At 43.5% G+C, this 18,963-nt stretch overlaps 2 protein-coding genes across 2 annotated transcripts in view; one reads left to right on the top strand and one right to left on the bottom strand.

Annotated features, from left to right (window-relative positions):
* The window catches only part of Mmp28 (matrix metallopeptidase 28), a 34,381-nt gene extending 25,699 nt beyond the window's left edge, over nucleotides 1-8,682 (bottom strand). The window contains exon 1 of the mRNA XM_060387133.1: nucleotides 7,909-8,682. The gene's annotated coding sequence lies outside the window, so the exon portion shown is untranslated. The remainder of the gene's footprint in view (nucleotides 1-7,908) is intronic.
* A 164-nt stretch (nucleotides 8,683-8,846) lies between these two features.
* The window catches only part of Taf15 (TATA-box binding protein associated factor 15), a 33,948-nt gene continuing 23,831 nt past the window's right edge, over nucleotides 8,847-18,963 (top strand). The window contains exons 1-2 of the mRNA XM_021649022.2: nucleotides 8,847-8,965; nucleotides 17,842-17,881. Of these exons, the coding sequence (XP_021504697.1) occupies nucleotides 8,959-8,965; nucleotides 17,842-17,881 (47 nt within the window). The 5' untranslated portion in view covers nucleotides 8,847-8,958. The remainder of the gene's footprint in view (nucleotides 8,966-17,841; nucleotides 17,882-18,963) is intronic.

Here is an 18,963-nt window from a genome sequence, read left to right as displayed (position 1 = left end):
ATTTTAAAAATAAAGATTTACTTAAAAATTTTTATATGTATGAATGTTGTATGTATGTGTATCACATGTGTGCATTGTCCTTGGAGAGCAGAAGACAGCATCAGATTGCCTAGAACTGGAATTACAAACAGTTGTGAGCTGCCATATAAGTGCTGAGAACCAAACCCAGTCCTCTGAAAGAGAAACCAGTGCTTTTAACTGTGGAACCATCTCTCCAGCCCTTAAAATAAACCTTTTAGTGGGGTGGAGGGAGCAAGTGTTGTTGTTTATTAACATTTAATATTGACTTATCTTTTAGTTAAACAGCAGCTATTCCTAAACCAGCTGCATACACACATCACCACAGAGACTAGGATTTATTTAATTAACTTAGGGCACAATGCTGGGCAATAATTACTCCATTCTAAACCTCCAAGCCCGCATAGCTTCCTTTCATTCAGATTTCCCACATTATACTTGCTTTAAGTCATATCTTAGGTCTGGTTCATCTCTCCTGGTGTTTCTAGGTCCTCTCCTCTCAGATCTCTCTCCTCCTTCTTCTCCCCTCTGGAGCAGGATATCCCACCCTATCCTCACCATTGCTCAGCATTGGCTGGTTGTTTTATTGACAACATAGAGAACAAATGGTGGCATGTTTACACAAACTTGATATAGGTGATGCTTTAAGGATCACAATGCAATGTCTGGATTGAAACTAGATAGTGGGGTAGAGAAATCAGCATTTGAATGGACAAAGGTAAATTGTACACATATCACAATAACATTATACCAACAAGGTGTAGTGGCACATGCCTTTTAATCACAGCACGTGGGAGGCTGAGGTGGGCAGTCTCTGTGAGCTCAAGATCAGGCTGGTCCACAGTGCCAGTTCCAGGACAGCCAGGGCTACAATAGGAAGACCCTGTAATTCCCTTATGAGAAAGCTATTAGTCTCTGCATTCTTTTTTTTTTTTTTTTTAAGTCAGCCTTTCTCTGTGTTGCCCTGTTTGTCCTGGAACTCACTGTGTAGACCAGGCTAACCTCGAACTCACAGAGATATGCCTGCCTCTACCTCTCAAGTGCTGGGATTAAAATCATGTGCCACCACCACCCAGCTTTTGCATTTTCTTTTTCCAACTTATTTATTTATTTACAATTTATTCACTAGTGAAGCTTGGAGATCCCATCAGTTGCCCAGGGTCACAGTTCTAGTAATAGAAGCAGGATTCTAGAACAATGAGCTATCATACATCAAATGAAATGCATAAAGTGTGGTTCTTAGGTCCCTCACAGAAGCACTTACTAAAAATTCTGATTCCTGGGCTAAGCTGCACTCAGAGATGCAGTGTTTACTCTGCAAGCATAAGGCCCCGGGTTCAGTCTCCAGAACATTTCCCACCCTTTCTTCTTCCAGAAAACTTCAGATTCCTGAGGCTTAGGCAGATTTAACTAATCAGAATCACTAAATACTAAATACCAGTGTCCAAGAGGAAATCAGCTCTGAGTTTTCCAATGGCCTTGTTTTCCTCTTCCTTCCTACCCCATCTTTGCTGGGTGGTTTCTGATTCTGACCCAGCAGTGTTGGCAGCATTCGCCCCGGGTCCTCTTCAAAGAGAGCTGCCTCCCCTCCCTTCCTCCTGCAGAACTTGGGGTTTGGCTTAGCTTCTTAGAGCCTCTCAATCCTCCCAGAGTGGACGGGACTCTGGAACTCGTGCCAGGCCTGGGCATGCTTTGTGCCAAGGGGAGTGGCTGTCAGCAGCCATTCTTCTGTTCTGGCAGAGGTCAGGCAGGCAAGAAGTGGAACAAGGAACCACTAAGCCTCAGTTTCTCTCTGCATAATAACAGGAACAATCAGCTTTGTCTATACCCCTTCCTCCTTCCCAGGAAGTGTACAGAACACAAAGTAGATTCTATCAGAAGGAATTCTGGGCTCCCAAGAAAGGCATTCATAGGAGGCGTAGGAATCCCAAGAATAGGGGCAATCTGAGGATTAGTAAAGGCAGGAGTGAGCTGGAGAAGCTTTCCCTGGGGTGGTGAGCACTTTAGTGGAGATACTTGACTTATCGCAATGGCCTCTGAGCTTTCAGTGATGCAGTTCTCCACTTTCTAGCAATCACCTGTGCCTATAATCTAGGGAGGTTACCCCTCTCCAGCACAGTGGATATGGTCTTCTCAGCTTGGGACACCTTCACAAGCTCACTTGCCTATATACTTTTGCCTCTGTCTCTGCTTCATGCTCTTTGACCTGGGAAAAACCAGGCATTTGGAATGAGACAGACCTCGCTTCAAATATTGCCTTTTTCACCATTGTGTGACCTTTGCAAATTAGTGGGACAGAGAGAATTCTTGTCTTTTTTTTCCGTGACATGTGATAAGAAGTGCACAAGATAATTAGTGACCTGAATCCTGTTGAGTACTGGCTATGGTTTCTACAGGCACAAGTGCTCACCCATACACTGCAGTTCCCACACCTGGGCCCGCTAATATTCCAGATGACACATTGCAGAACACCCACGGCACTTAGCCCCACTGCTCCATCCCACATCATGGCTTATCAAAAGAATCCGGCTCTTCTTGGTTTGTTTTTTACTCACACCAGGACCCTGGGGACGAGCAAGGAACACAATAAAAGCTGGGCCAGTCTGGCACCGTGCCCCACTTCCCTTCCACATAAAGGCTGTCTGCCCGCCAGGCATCTGGCCGGCAAGACTGGGCTGTGACTTGCTCAGCATCTGCTGCTTTGCTTAAGAGACCTGCGAACAGGAAAGCGTCTGGTTCCCTTCCACCCCAAACAGGAAGCGCCTGCCACGGTGGGAGGACGGGATAGCCTGGCCCTTTATAAGGCTGCTGTAGCTGGGAGACCTGCTCTCGAGGAAGGCCAGAGGAATTGGGTGTCAGGGACACTTCCCTTGAAGGACTGGAGCGCTGACAGTGGCTACATACTGCCTGTGGTACTTGGCACCGGGCAGCTGTCATTCTTTCAGCGAACACTCCTGAGACACTCACTTGTGCCCTGTGGGAGACAAAGGACAGCTCTAGATAAGCTCTTCTTGTGTGAGGAGTTGATACACAAGCCAGAAAGGCAGGCCATTTCTGTGTGGTGGAATTCTTATTTACACATTGATCATACACAGGTTTTTTTTTTTTTTTTCCCTTCCTTCCTTTAAAAAAATAAAACAAAACATACTGTTGTATCTCAGTGGTTAGGAGTACTTGCTACACTTCCAGAGGACCTGGGTTCATTTCTCAGCACCAACATCTGTAGCTCACAATCACAGCTACCCAGTTGCAGAGTATCCAATGCCCTCTTCTAACCTCTGTAGACACCAGACACGCATGAGATGCACATGCATACATGCAGGCAGAACCCTCAATACATGGGCTGCAGAGATGGCTCAGAGGTTAAGAGCACCCGGCTGCTCTTCCAGAGGTCCTGAGTTCAATTCTCACCAACCACATGGTGGCTCACAACCATCTGTAATGAAATCTGGTGCCCTCTTCTGACATACGGTGTACATGCAGGCAGAATACTGTATAAATAATAAATAAATAAATCTTAAAAAAAAAACCTCTCAATACACATAGGATGAAAATAAATATGCCTAACAATTTTTAAGCCCACTGTTTTAGGTATTGTGGTGGTACCATAGGTTTGGGGAGAAATACAACACACATCCACAGAATAAACTAAAGAAACTATAGAGCCTCAGAGCCTGTGAATGCTGTGAATAATTGCAGGAGCAATTATTTCTCGCAATTATTTCTCTCTGCTTCTCCTTGTACATCCTGTGGTCTACTGTAGTTTCAAAACAGCAGCCAGAGAAATATTGGCCAAACAGGTCACACCTCTGCCCAAATAGCTCCTTTTGAAGGCTTTTCCTCTCACCCTACTTACTCCACAGTCCTTAGCGTGTCCTTGCAAGGCTTGCCTCAGCGGGCAAGAGTTGGGGAGCTAACCTGGCAGCAGAGGCAACTCAGCAATTGTCAGTGGTTACGGGACCATACTAGCCATGAACCAGAAAGAGGGAGGGAGGGGCTGATGAGATCAGGGCTCCGAACATTCCTCACCTTCAGAGGTGCTAGAGCCCAGGTCTCCAGTGGAACCTGAAGCTCTTCGAACTCCCGGAGACATGACTTCCACTTCTTCTTGTGTTTTTTTCTCCCGTCTGATTTCCTATCAGGTTTCCCACTGACAAATTCTGGGTTTTTTGTTTGTGTGTATCTGTCTGGTATGTGTATTTAAGTGTGTGTGTGCGCCCACACGCATATGTAGAAGTATTGTGTGACAGACTTTTTCTGGGAAGACACAACACCCACGTCTACTCACCCTAGAAAGGAAGTACAGACCAACCTATGGCTACACTGAAGTCCAACTTGGTGAACCAACGATTTCTGTTGGGATTATTTACAGGAATACGGAGGTGGGGTCATGACTTACAGGAACAGAAGTGACTCAAAGACAGCCACAGCACCAAAACCCATTCTAGCATGGCAGCTCGCAAAAGCTGGAAACCTGGCAACCTGGCATATACTGCACAGCCTGCGGGTCGCTCAACAGGATGGAGCATGTCCTTTCCCGGTGGCTGGGTAAGCTTGAGCCTTTTCCAGGCAGCTGGGTTTGCCTGAGAATCCTTTGTAGCTTGGCTGAGAGCAATTCTCAGGAGTCTTTTATTGCTTATCTACTCTTAGCTAAGAAAGGTCTGGTGAATCCAAATCAGCTTCAGGGACTTCCTGAAGTTTGGAATTATTTACTTGTTTTCTGAAGAAATTTCTCTGCAGGTAGCATGTTTCAATCCCTGAGAAAATTGCTACACAAAGAGGCCAGAGGTTAAAGTCAGATGTCTTCTTCCATTGCTTTCCATTTTATTTACTGAAGCAAGGGTCTCCCTGTGAACCTAGAGCTCACTTGATTTGCCTAGTCTAGTTAGTCTAGACTAGTTAGCTAGCTAGCTTGCCCTGGGGATCTCTTCCTCACCGAGTGCTGGGATTCTAGGAAGGTCATCACAATCGCCCAGCATTTACATGGGGGCTGGGGCTCTTACCTCTGATCCTCGTGCTTTTCTCCCCAGCTCCTTACTTCCCAGTTCTAGTAGGCGTAAGTAAGCAACTTTTAATTTGAAATAATTTTTGCATGGCTGAGGATTAAACCCAGGGCATATAGCTAGCTGAGCAAACAGCTAACTCAACACCCAGCCTTACCAGGTTGGGGTGGGATAAGGGGTGATTTCTGAACTGAAACAACACAATCTGCATAGGACGGATTCTCCTGTGAGGTCATGGGAAACAGGGGCAAAGAGAGACAGGGGCAAAGCTCCTGCTCTCTCTTCTCTCAGTGTGTAGACCGCGGCCACGTGAGTGGATATCACAGGGACACGAGGAGGCAGCGTGAAGTGTAAGTGGATGAAGACAAGAGCTTGTTGAGGTTTTATCATAGCCTGCTGGATTCAACTATGAGGCAAAAATACCATAAAGGTACGGCGCTCACTCTCCGACTCCATCTGTGGTGGAGAAGGACCTGTAACAGCGCAGACTGGGAGGAATTTCATGTCTGGAAAGCAGGGGCACTGCGCAAAGGTTGCTGACCATGGTTAAAAGGCTGGTAGGAGCTCTGTTTCTGTCCCTCATTGGCCATATGTTCTTGATGAAAGTGCCCACCTGTCCCAGTTTCAGGGTTATCACCTACAAATATATTTATTTCACAAGCCTGCCCAGAAAATTAGAGGTAATGGATATAGAAAATTAACTGTTCAGGACCTCCACAAAGAGAGCAGCAGATGCAAAAAGTCTGGGCACAGGGGTCTTTTCTGAGACTGATACTCCAACCAAGGACCATGCATGGAGATGGCCTGGAACCCTGCACAGAGGTAGCCCATGGCAGTTCAGTATCCAAGTGGGTTCCATAGTAATGGGGACAGGGACTATCTCTGACAGGAACTGATTGGCCTGCTCTTTGATCACCTCCCCCTGAGGGGGGAGCAGCCTTACCAGGCCACAGAGGAAGACAGCCACTCCTGATGAGACCTGATAGATTAGGATCAGAGGGAAGGGGAGGAGGACCTCCCTTATCGGTGGACTGGGGGAGGGACACAGGTGGGGAAGAGGTGAGATTGGGAGGGGAGGCTGGAGGGAGCTACAGGGGGGATACAAAGTGAATAAACTATAATTAATAAAATAAAAATAAAAAATAAATGAATTAAAAGAGAAAAAAAAACCTGTCACTCCTAAATTAACTTTGTCTGAAGCTCCCACCTCTCTCTCCCTCCCTCCCCCTTTCTTTCTTTCTGAATGTGGAGATCAGATGACACTATACAAGAGCCATTCTGTCCTACCATGCTGGTTCCAAGGACAGAACTTAGGCTCTCAGGTTTGACAGTAAGTGACTACTGGATGAGCCACTTCACTGGCCCTGAAGTTCCCATTAAAAAAATATTTTTTTTTAATGTTCAAATCCTTACATAAAGCATACCAGCCCTTCAAGAAGTATCTTCTGCCTTTTTGAAATTTTATTTATTGATTTACTTTGGTGACAGAGTTTTGCCGTTCAGGCTGGCCTCAAATTTAGGATCTTCCCACCTCGGCCTCCTGGGTGGTGTGATTATACACATACATCTCCATGCACTCATGCCGGCTTCTGTCACAACATTTCTTATCATCCCTCAGCCCTGCAACTGCACTGACAAGTCAATCAGGGCCACTTATAGTGCCCCATAGTGCTTGCCCTCACCTCTTCTGTTCCGAATACTTACTGGTTAATTCCTGTTTTTCCTTCATAGCTCAGTTTAGGAGGTACCTCATGCAGGAGGCTTTCCTTGATGACCAACCTTCCTATGCATGAAATTTTTACAACACCTTCCAACCCTGGAACAGTTAGTCCAGTAAGTGGTAGGGACCACAGGTCTATACCATGCCTGTTATGTGACTGCAGTTTCTGGAGGTCAGTGGCTACGTTTTATCTATCTCTAGGGCTTCCCAGAGAAGCCCTACACACAGAGCAGACCTTAGGAAAGGGAATCTAGGTGAGTAAGTGAATAAATAATGATATTCTCTACTCCTATTTTACAAGCTCTTCTCCTCTGGGTTGCTTTCCTCAATACAGATGCTAAAATATACAGCTTGTACTAATGAAAGAATTTTTATCACCTTAGCCTTACTCGTTCAGGCCTGTCTGAAGGTTTCTGTAATTCTCTGTAGACACAGTCAAGGGCACAATGGGGAGAAAGGACCTCATGCCCTTTTCTGACCTGAAGGTCTCAATCTGAACTTACCCCTTCACTCCACCCCAATCTGTTTCTCTTGTATTTATCTCAGTGAATGGCACCTCCAGCTGGCCGTGTGTGCATGAAGAAAACCTAGAACTCCCTGCACCGGCTTCTTGCACATGCTTTTATCTCCTCACAGGTGTGCCTGTGATTTCTGCCCTTCCCTCCACTGCTGCTTTCTGAGCCCAGTGTGCTACGATCTCTTTCACTAGAATTACTGCACTGGCCACTCAAGCGATCTCCCTGCTTAACAGTTTTTATTCTGTTTTGAGGCAAGGTCTCTGTTTGTAGCCCTGTGTGTCCTGGAACTCACTATGTATACCGGGTTGGCCCCGAGGTCCTGATTCTGTCCCCTGAGTGCTGGGATTAATACCACCTCGACTGGCTTAAAAAGGTATTTGACAGTGCTGGGAATTGAACCCAGGAACTCAAGCATTTTAGGTCAGGCTGTAATCACTGAGCAATAATCTCAGTCCCCCCTTTAGGCACCTCTCATTTCCAACCTGTTCCTCATTCTACAGCTGGAAAATATCTGAAGTTCTCTGGTGGGTGGATCCACCACCTTCGGGACAAAGTTCAAACTACAAGGCCTCAGCTTTATAGCCTCCTACTTTTCTGGCATGTTCTACTATTCTCCCCTGGAGGCTACACTCCAAACCTATCAACTTACTTGTTCAACAACTCATCTGGACAGATCTTTTGTACACTTCTTCAACTTGATTAACTCATCGCCCAAGCGTAGGTTCAGGTGTCACTCACCCGAAGATATGTCCTTGCTGATTCTCTTGAGTTTTCCAAGCCCTTTCTCCAACTAACTGAGTTTACTGTACAGCTTCATGGTTAAAGACCTCAGCAACGGGATCAGGGTATCGGACTTCAAAATTCCACCTTTGCCTTTATTAGCCACAGGCTATTCGGCTTTATCCGCAACCAGGAGGAAGTATTTCATCAGTCTGTTTTGCGAATTAAAAGAGATGATGTAAGACGCCGACAATCAAGAGTTAGCTGTCATTATACAGGACTGAAGAAGCTCGATTCCCGCGCCGCCTTATTCCCGGGTTGAGTTTTGAGCGCGATCTAGACTGAGCTCACATTTTTGTTGTGGCCTCACCTGGATTCATACTGGACAAGGCAGTTAGAGCAAGCCTGGGGGTACGGAGCTGGTCACCACTTTCGTTCCGCGCGCTCCCCGGACTCGGAACGCCCCCAAGTGGTTCCATCTCTGCAGCAAGAGCCCTAGCGAGGCAGGCCACACCATTCCCGACTTTAGAGGAAGAAACAACTTTTTTTTTTCCGGCAATCGGTTCCCCTTTCCAAAAGGAGCACCTCCTGTTTCGCTTCGGGGCTTCAAATTCCAGCAGACCCACTAAAACCAGAACCCGGGCTGCGAAGAGCGCGGAGAGAGCCGGCCGGCTTCCTCCCCTAGCCCCACGGGGACGTTGGTTCCGTCCCTTCTCAGTTCCCTCTCAATAATGGGACGGTCCCGGAGGGGAGAAAAGGAAGGAGCCCCGGGCTGGACGGAGCGGAGCGGCCTCGGCGCCCCCCCCCCGGCCCCGGCGCGGTGGTACCGCCCGCCGTGCGCTGATTGGCTGCCGCGGCCCCGCAGTCGGCCTCAGCCAGGCGCGCCGCCCTCAGAACAGCCCCAGCAGCCGCGCCGCCTGGCTCCTCGCTTTCCTTGTTCTCCGCGGGCCGTGGGGGCTCCGCGCCGCGGCTGTTAGTCATGTCGGGTAGGTGGCTCCGTCAGCGAGCAGCGGCGGCGGCGGCGGAGGGGGTCCAGCGGGTCCGGGCCGTCTTCCTGCCCAGCGGAGGCCCGCGAGGGAGAGCCTCCGGCCTGAGGGAGGCTGGGGGTGGGGGGGCGGCCGCGCCGCCGCCATGTTGGACCGGAGGCACGCACGCTCCCAACGCTCTCTGGCTACAAATCGCGGCGGGAGCGCTCTGGAGCCCTGTGTTTTGACCCTGCCCTTGGAACCCGAGGAAACGCGCGGCTCCCCGGGGAGGGTGTGTGTGTGTGTGCGAGTTGAGGGGCGGAGGCCCGTCTACGCCATCGCAGGGGCGGGGGAAGCAGGCATCTATGACCCCCCGCCCTGGGTCCTGTGGTCCTCCGCTCTGACTCTCAGCGGCGAGTCCTTTCCCCGCCTCGTTCCTCAGCTTCCCCATCCAAGAGGTGGAGCAGGGCCGCGTCTGACCCGCTCATTCATCAGGTGGGGGGGGGCGGTTCTGACGCTCTGGGAGCCCTTATCTCCGAGCACGTCGCCTTACACGAAATGGCACTTACTGTCATCGCCGCGCCCCCCCTTGCCCCCCCCTCCCCGCTGTAACCACTGGAGTCGGGGATGTTTGCGTACTCGGCTTCACCTTTGTACTCTCTCCTCCACTTGTTAATCTGCTGAACTGAAAAGCGAGCCTTAACAGTTACTGATGAGCACTTTTAGGTCGTCGTGGCTTTTCCCTTGAGACAGAGAGAGGTCTTCCTCAAAGTAATATTTATAGAGAGGCATTTCCCCCTCCGGGACAGGATCCTGTTAAACCAGAGTTTAAAAGCCCTCTGGATTCTAACAGTTACAGTTGATCACACAAGGTCCTTTAATTTGGGCTGCATTTACAGGTGGCGAAGAAAGACCCCAGGTACCCTCTTGATTTTTAGAAGCCCCCATCAGTTTGTCATTTCCTTCTGAGGAAAACGTTGCCTAAAGCCATATGGCTGGGATGAAATATGCCTTTGGTAGTCTTACAGTTATTTATTGGAGACAGGGTCTTATGTATTATTGGCCGGACGGGAACTCGCTATGTAGACCAGGCTGAACTCAAACTCACACATCCACCTACCCTGCTTCCCAAGTACAGGGATTAAAAGTGCTCACCACTACGCCGGGCAGATTGACACCTTCATTAATTGGCACACATTTTTAACAGGTTACCCCAAACCACTAGCAGGGGTGTATGATGAAAGCAGCAACAATTGGAGAAGATTCCAAATGATCAAGAAAGATGGGACAGGGGAATGATAATCTTCCCTTAGATTAGGATTGATAGTAAGAAGCTGGGTAGGGTACCTATCTGATGGAAAAAGGCTAAGTTGCTCTGAAGTTAGCTCTTGTTAAATTCTAATTCTTGTTCAAACAAGGGATTATTTATTCCAAAGGAGACATTGATGTATCTTTTACCAGATAAACATTTTGTCATGAAGTCTGGTAAAGGCCCGGAAAAGTACGTACAAATGTTTCCTTAGCATGGATATATGTAGGTTAACCATGACTTTAAAAAATGAAAATTCTACTCTCATGTAGAAATTTACCAAGATTCAGTGCAAGCAGTGCTCATTAACTCGTGGGATTGATTGTTTGGACAGACTCTTTTGTAGTGACAAGTTTGAATTTTGGTTTCCTTCAAAAACATTGTAAGAATATGTTTTTGTTTAAATCCCAGGTGTGGGGATATGGGATTGCTTTGGGCTGTCCGCAGCAGCCATGATTAGCTGTATGCGCTAGCAGAGGCATGATCTTGTCCCCTGCGGATAATTCTGTGATTGTGTGGCATTTGGAATTCTGGGAACTTTTCAGAGGGTATACAAATGGTAGAGCCATGACAGGTGTCAGTGGGAGTGTCAGTGGTTGTTCCTCAGGGAGGTTGGTTTCGCTGTAATCAAAGAACAAACAAAAGGAAAGAAATTAGACTTAGGGATTTTCCTAATTCCTCTCCCCTCTATCCTTGTTTCTCTCCTATCTAGTGTTAGTGGGTGAAAACGGGGCTGGGGGTCGGAATAAAGGGTGGGAAAAAGCCCCACAAAGTAACAAAGACCAGCAACAGTCATTCAGTGTATCCCAGGCTGGCCTTGAATTCATCATGCCTAAACAGCCTCCTGAGTGTAGTTACAGGCTTGCTGCACTTTGCACAAACTGTTGGTTTTTTAATGTAATTATTCATACAACACAATGACATTTTTGTAGAACTTGGTAGTTTCAATGCAAGATTTAAATTTAGAGGCTTACCTTAGGATCTTTTAAGTTCTTAGTGTTATATACAACTTAACATGTTTTGTGATGTGTGTATAAAATACTTTGACTTTTGTATAAATGGCGTGTTTAATGCATGTTTAAGTTAATAAACTTAACAAAATAAATCCCTCCTGTAAGCAACTAGTATCATTAATAAACTATACCCTTTAAACATTATAGACTACACTTAGAAATTTAATTGACTCAACTAATTCAGATGTTTCCCAGGGCAGACTTACAAACCAATTAAAATACAAGCATTTGGGCTGGAGTTAATGCTTAGCATCCATAAAACTTAAAGGTTTGATCCCCTGCATTAAGGGAAAAAGATGTATACAAAGCATTTAATCAATAAATCAAAATTAGTGTCAGTCTGAGATAGTTTAGTAGTTATCCTACAGAGAGTTTAGGTCTTGTGTAGGGTGGTTTTATTATCTAAGGGTAGGTGATGAAATCTTGAACTGTTAGCCAGATAATAGAAACAAACCCTTATAAATCTTGGGTTTACAGATGATAGATTTGAAGGACTGTGTCCTTCAGTGAAGGAATGAACAAAGGGGGAAAATCCTAGTGTAAGCAGTAACAAGGAAGCTTAGACACTGAGTAAAAACTTAGAATTTGTAACTTGGAACCTCCTCCTTTTAAGTACTTGTTTAGGAAGCCTTAAAAAAGTTTAACTTAATACGAAAGTCTGGCTGGTTAACATGTTTGGGTTCCTGGCTAAAATGAATAAATAAAAAACTTCTGGAATTCTCACAACATAGATCACAAAGAATCTGAAAATCCAATGGAAAAAATTGAATTCTACGAACAGCTGTCAAATGAGTCAAATGACAAACAGGATTGGAGCAAATGTTTTTATGTTGAAGATTAAAAACCTTAAAAGAATGAATCAACTTTAAGGCCAATATATTGTGTGAAAAGGCCACAGAGGTTTGAAAAAGGAACAAAATATAATTTTGAAAAGTTACATTGTATGACTGCATATGTACCATGGTGTTCCTGTGAGAGTCAGGACAACCTAAGGAGATATCTTCTTTCACCATGTAGCTATCAGATAGCAGACTCAGGTTGTCATGCTTATGTCAGGTATCTTTACTTGCTGAGCCATCTCACCCTTTCCCTCCCCCAAATATAATTTCCAAAAGTGAGAAAAGTGGAAAAGTGAAATAACAATCCTAGCAGAATTTTAGATGTAGTTGTCTGTTTTACAAAACTCAACTCAGAAGGATAGAGAGGAAAATGAAAGTTGGTGGGTATGGTGGTACATACCTGTCATCGGTGCTCACGAAGCTGAGTTGGGAAGATCTCTAGTTTTAAACCGGCAAGAGCAACATAGGAAGCTCTGTCTTAAAAAATCTAGAAAAGTTGGGATTTTTTTTTTTTTTTTTGATAGGGTCTCACTAGCTCTAGGTGGCCAGGAACTCACAGATCCACCTGTCTCTTAAGTGCTGGGATTAAAGTCGTTTAACAAGCCCAGCAAGTTGAAGTTTTTAATCAAGCCATTAGTTGCAAATATGATGCCTAAGAATAGGTTCAAGTAATAATCTACAAAATTAGAGATTATAAAATAACAGCCTGTAGAGAACACTTAAGAGGGGTCCTGTAGCCATGGCTGTGCTCTTGGCACAGAGAGCCAGAGTTTGTTACCAGCACCCACACCTCACAGCCCAGTTACCTGGTATCTCCAGCTTTAGAACCTCTGACATCCTCTTCCTTCTTGCATGCATGTTTCATACTCTTTCACACATGTGAAAAATAAATTAAAACCTTACGTTTTAAGGGACTAAATAATGAGTTTAGAGGGAAAATAACCAGTGATATTGATACCAAATAAACTCACATAGATATACTGGTCTTTGTTGAGTTAATGTATAGAAAGGAAAAGGAATAAAGTTTGCAAGGAAAATAAAGGTGAAGGCTTTGACATTAGGATAATAAAAAATCTGTGTTTTAGTGGAGGTGGATAAGTTTGAATTTTGCCAGGAAAGTTGCAAAAATTTAGTTATGAGGCCATGGAAATAAAATATAAATAAAGCAATAGAAAAATGTGGATAAAGAAAATGTAATAGAAAGTAGAAAGGAATTAAAAGGAAAAGAAAAGCTGGTAGATAGAAAAGTCTAAGTCAAGATGTCAGCTGCAAGTAAAAATTGACAGAAAAAACAGCTCAGTTAAAGCACAAAGGTGTTCACAATGCTAAAAAATTACCTAAATAAATGCTATTCAGAAATAATGTACTTTAAACACATGTTGGAGGTAAGATGGAGAGAGTAACCAGGCAAACACCTGAATTGTGGTCCTGTGCTTACAGCTAGTGGGTATGATGTTTAAAGGAAATTGATGAGCCAGGATTTGTGGCTCGTGCCTGTCATTCCAGCACTTGGGCCACGTGTTGGACATACCTGGTTGCCTTAGAGTTACTGTTGCTGTGATGAAACACCATGACTAAAGCAACTTGGAGAGGAAAGGATTTATTTGGCTTACACTTCCACATCTGTTCATCATGGAAGAAGTCGGGACAGGAACTCAAACAAGATAGGAACCTGGAGGCAGGAGCTGATGGAGAGGCCATGAAGGGGTGCTGTTTACTGGCTTCCTCAGCCTGCTTTCTTACAGAACTGAGGACTACCCGCTCAGGAATGGCACCATTTACAATGAGTTGGCCCGTCCACCATCAATCACCTATTAGGAAAATATCCTGTGGCTGGATCTTAGGCATTATTCTCAGTTAAGATTCCTTCCTTTCAGAAGATTCTAGCTGTGTTAAGTTGATATAAAACTATCCAGGACACATGATTCCTTATTAGTTTGACACACAAAAATCACTTTTAAGTTACAACCTTTCCTTGTTCATTCCTAAGATCATGCATTAACATCAGCATCACAATATAAAACATTTTACAAACTTTAAAAGTCTCACAGTCTTTATAGATTCAAACACTTAAAATTCAGTTATCTTCAAAGGTCTGAAGTCTCTTTTAAAACCTAAAATATCTTTAAAAATCTAGTCTCTTAACTGTGGGTTCCCATAAAATAAAATAAAAAGATACGCTAACTACCTTATATAAGAGGAAAGAATCAAGGCACAGTTACAGTCTGAACACAGCAAAACCAAACTCTAATTGTAAATAACTCAGTATCCAACGTCTGATCTTCTGGACTTCTGCAAAAGGCATTGGTCAATTCTCTGGCTCTGTCCTCTGCAGCACACATGGCTTGTGTTCTAGGCTCCAGCTGACTGTTCTACTGCTGCTGCTGTTCTTTGTGGTCATCCCATGGTGCTGGCATCTCAGATACAGGGGCCTCTTACTGCAGCGAGGCTGCACCTTCACGAGTAGCCTCCCCTGGGTTCTTTTCATGGTGCCAAGCCTCAGCTTCTTTTGAAGACCCCAGAAATCTGGGTGCTCCAACTGCTATCAAGGCTTCACCTTCACCAATGGCCTCTCACAGTGCTAAGCCTTAGTTACTCTCCATGAGTCCTTCATGCCTTCAAGACCAATACTACTTGGGAGACTCTTACACAAAACCAAGTTTGGCTGCCAGCATAAGATCCAACTTAGGCCACCTCTAGAAAACAGTTTCTGTGTTAACTCTCTTGAACGAGTTCCTAGATGGTCTTTTAATCACAACGTTTTTTGTTTTGTTTTTTTTTTTTTTAGCTGACCTGCATCCATTGTCTCAGCAAAGCAAAGGTTTTACTTTAGTGGTTCTGGCCTCTTGTTAATCATGCTGACTCTTCAGCCCCAGTTGACCAGAACCACAGAACCACAGACTGTTCACACAAAAGGCTAAGGAGGCTTTCTCCAGAAACTTCCCAAGGCGGGCCTTCATTGCTTGCAATGCTCTCAACATTTTGCAAGCTCCTCCAGAAAAGCTCACCAAGTTCTTAACACTTGATGGCTTTTCCCATTGAAAGTTCCAAGGTCCTTTCACAATCCTCCAAAAAACACGTGGTCAGGCCTGTCACAGCAATATTCTACTACCCTGGTACCAGTTTGTCTTAGGGTTACTATTGCTGTGTTGAAATACCATGACCAAAGCAACTTGGGGAGGAAAGGATTTATTTGGCTTATACTTTCATATCTGCTTGTCATCAGAGGAAGTCAGGACAGGAATTCAACCAGGGCAGGCAGCTCCCAGAGGCAGGAGCTGATGGAGAAGCAGCGGAAGGGTGATGCTTACTAGTTTGCTCCTCATGTCTTGCTCAGCCTGCTTTCTTATAGAACCCAGGACCACCACCCACAATGGGGTGGGCCTTCCCCTGTCAGTCACTAATTAAGAAAATGCCCTATAGCTGGATCTTAGGTAGGCATTTTCTCATTGGAGGTTTCCACCTACAGATGAGTCTAGCTTGTGTCAAGTTGACATAAAATAGCCAGTACACTGGAATGCTTTAGTAAGGTAGAAGCACTTATAAATAATGAACATGTCCAGACACAAGGCTCATGTGTCAGGTAATTTAAACGAGGACTTATTTGAGTTTCCCTAAATCGGATATATATATCCCATATAACTTTCTTGTTACTTGTGTGGCTATATTTAATGTTGTGGCTCTTCAAAGCATTCGTGTGTGTGTGTGTGTGTGTGTGTGTATTGAATTAAAAAAAAAAAAAAAGAAAAGAAACCTTTAGGCTAGGTGTGGTGGCCCATGGCTTTAATCCTAGCACTTGGGAGGCAGAGGCAGGTAGATCTTCTGAGGCCAGCCTGGTCTACAAAGAAACCCTGTCTCAAAACAAACAAACAAACAAACAAACAAGTTTCAATTGTATTACTGAAATGCATATTTTTATGGTGGCTGTGCTTATTTGTGTATCTTGAAGTTTTAATTTAGCTTAAGTCGGATTTATAGTTTGAGAGGACTGTACTTAATTAGCTTTAAGTTAAGTTTGTAAATATTAATTGTAAGAGAAGGTCATAAGCTCTAAGTACTAAATACTTCAGTGATTTTGTCAGACCCAAAAGAAAACATTGCTGTATTAGACTGAGTAGATATGTATTCTCGAGTCATCCTCCTGCTGCCAGTCCTTGGTATTTGATAGGTACATCTGTTCTACTTATGATCCAGCTACAGTCTGTTCTTTTCCTTTAATTTCATAGAAATAATTTATCTGATTTCATTTTATAGTCTTAAGGATTTTTAAGAGAAAGGTCAGATTAGAGGTATTTACAGTAGAATAGTGAGAAATTTAATGTCTTCTACTTAAACAACCTGTAGTGAGAGAGCCTAATATGATACTTAATATAAATTGACTGAAAAAGAAAGATGTTGGTTTGATTTGAATTGTTGATTTTTTTTTGAATTGTTGATTTGATTTGAATTTTAGAATTAGATAAGGTTTGTCATATGATCAGTTTGACACTCCTGTTTTGAGGTTGTAATTTTTATGTATTTCATATATTACATGTATCTTAAATGCATCACAAATTAAGGCTGTTCATTTGACATTGAATACAAACCAAAGGGGTAGAGCCTCCTCAACATTTTCTGGTATGACTTCCACTTTAAACTATGGAGAAAAGCTTACAGTCTGCCTTCTTCCGCTCCCTTTACCTGGCGTGTTTATTTAAACTTTTTTTCTAAGGTCGTTTTTGTTGGTAAATTGCAGGCTAAAGGCAGTTTTCATTGCTGATTTGAAATGTCATCAATTGGCTAATTGCTTGAAAATGTGGTCAAATCAGCAGCTATTCTTAGCAAGTCTTTGGAGACTCTTATTGATGCTGACAGCCACGGTAGTCCAGTACAGAAGAACAGTGTATGTGTTGGTGTGTAGTGATAGTATGCGGTAATAGTGATAGTGTGATTTGTAGATTTTTGGCAGAATACATGTTACTTCCTTTTTTGGACCTGATTAGTTTAAACAGAACTTTTTTGGTTTGTTTTTATTAATGTAAATGTACATATATGTAGCTTGAATTTTTGAGGGGTGTGGATTGTTTTTTCCTTTGAAACAAGGCCTCACACTGTAGTCAGTCTAGCCTGATCTGGAAGTTTATGTACCTATCCTAGGCTGGTCTTATGCTTGTGGCAATCCTTTTTGCCTCAATTTGCCAAGTGCTAGGATTACAGGCATGAGCCACCGCACCTGGTTAGGTTTTTTGTTTTGTTTTGTTTTTAAAGGATGAACTTTCATTGATTTTTTTTTTTGTTGTTGTTCTTGTGATCACCAGCACAACATTTTAGCATTGTTGTTACTTTTTTAAAAAAGTAGTTTTAAAAAACTTACTGTGTAGATTTTCCTATGTACATATTTAATTTCCCTATGTACAATTTTCCCTATGTACAAATTTAAATTAAATTAAATTTGTTTTGTGTGTGTGTGTGTGGTTTTTTTCTTTTTCTTTTTCTTTTTCTTTTTTTTGAGACAGGGCCATACTGTACCTCAGACTGACTTGGAACTCACTGTAGACTAGGCTGGACTTGAACTTATAGAAATCTGTCTGCCTCTACCTTCTAACTGCAGGAATTAAAGGTGTGTGCCCCCATGCCTAGCTTCTAGTTTTTCTTAATGTAATTTTTGACAGTTTCTAGCTGTATCTTCATTTGTGTGAACTAAAGTTAGTCTTAGGGGAAAGCATAATTTTAAATATGATTTTTTATGTGTTTTAGATTCTGGAAGTTACAGTCAGTCTGGGGGTGAGCAGCAAAGGTAAAGTATACATATGTTTTCATAATATCATGAAAGGATAAAGCTGAGAAAAAAGATAATACGTTTTTTTTTCTCTGAAATTTGTTATCTGGATGTATTAAGATAATAAAGCTAGATGTGGTAGTTCAGGCTTGTAATCTCAGCACTCAGGAGCTTGAGGTAGGAGGATTGTTACAAATTGAGGCCAGCCTGGGCTACATAGAAAGACCCTATCTTTTTTTTTTAAAAGGGATAGGGATAACTAAATAATTAAAGCTTGTTAATGGCAAAAGAGCTTGTCTTTATAAATAGGTGTTGTGCAACATTTCTTCCCTTTTACCTTCATAAAAAGTAGCCTGTTGAATTAATAAGTATGTCTTGAAGATAAAGACAAAAATCCTAGGTTTTGTAAAGGGCTTTTTCTTTAGAAAATTTTCTGAGAAAAATTAAGAGAATTTTTTTAAGGTTTTAAAAATGTATTGTTATTTAATCGTGTGTATGTGTGCATGTGGGTCTGTGCACATGAGTACCAGTGCCTGTGGAGGCCAGAGGTGTCAGATCCCCTGGAGCTGGACTTACATGGGTGCTGGGATTTGAACCTAGGTCCTCTGGAAGAGCACAGTCATTCCTGAGTCATTCTTTTAGTCATTCCTCTGTCTAGAGAATTTCATAAAAGCAGCATCAAACAAGTTCTTAGAAAAAGCATTTTACTTTTTAATAATAAATAATGTGTTAATGTGGCTATAAAAATATTTTTGAAAGATTTTATGTGTATAGTGTTCTGTCTCCATGTATATCCATATATCATGTACATACAGTGCCCACAGAGGCCAGAAGAGGGTGTTAAATCCTTTTGGGACTGGTGTTAGACATGATTCTGAGCTAATACGTGAATGCTGGGAATCAAATTCAGTGCTCTTAATCACTGAACCGTATCTCCAGTCCCTAGAACAGCTTCTCTCTCTCCCCCTCTTCCTATTTCCTTCCCTCCCTCCCTTCCTTTTTTCCTTCCTTCCTTTTTATTAAACCATTTATTTGAACAACGAGGACAACTGAACTCTGTCATCCTCAAGGTCAGTTGGTGGCCTCCAGTTCCAATAGAA

This window comes from Meriones unguiculatus, chromosome 7 (assembly GCF_030254825.1).
Source record: "Meriones unguiculatus strain TT.TT164.6M chromosome 7, Bangor_MerUng_6.1, whole genome shotgun sequence".
Taxonomy (NCBI): Eukaryota; Metazoa; Chordata; class Mammalia; order Rodentia; family Muridae; genus Meriones; species Meriones unguiculatus.
The sequence above is the reverse complement of the archived record's forward strand: the minus strand, read 5'-3'. Positions and strand labels throughout refer to the sequence as shown.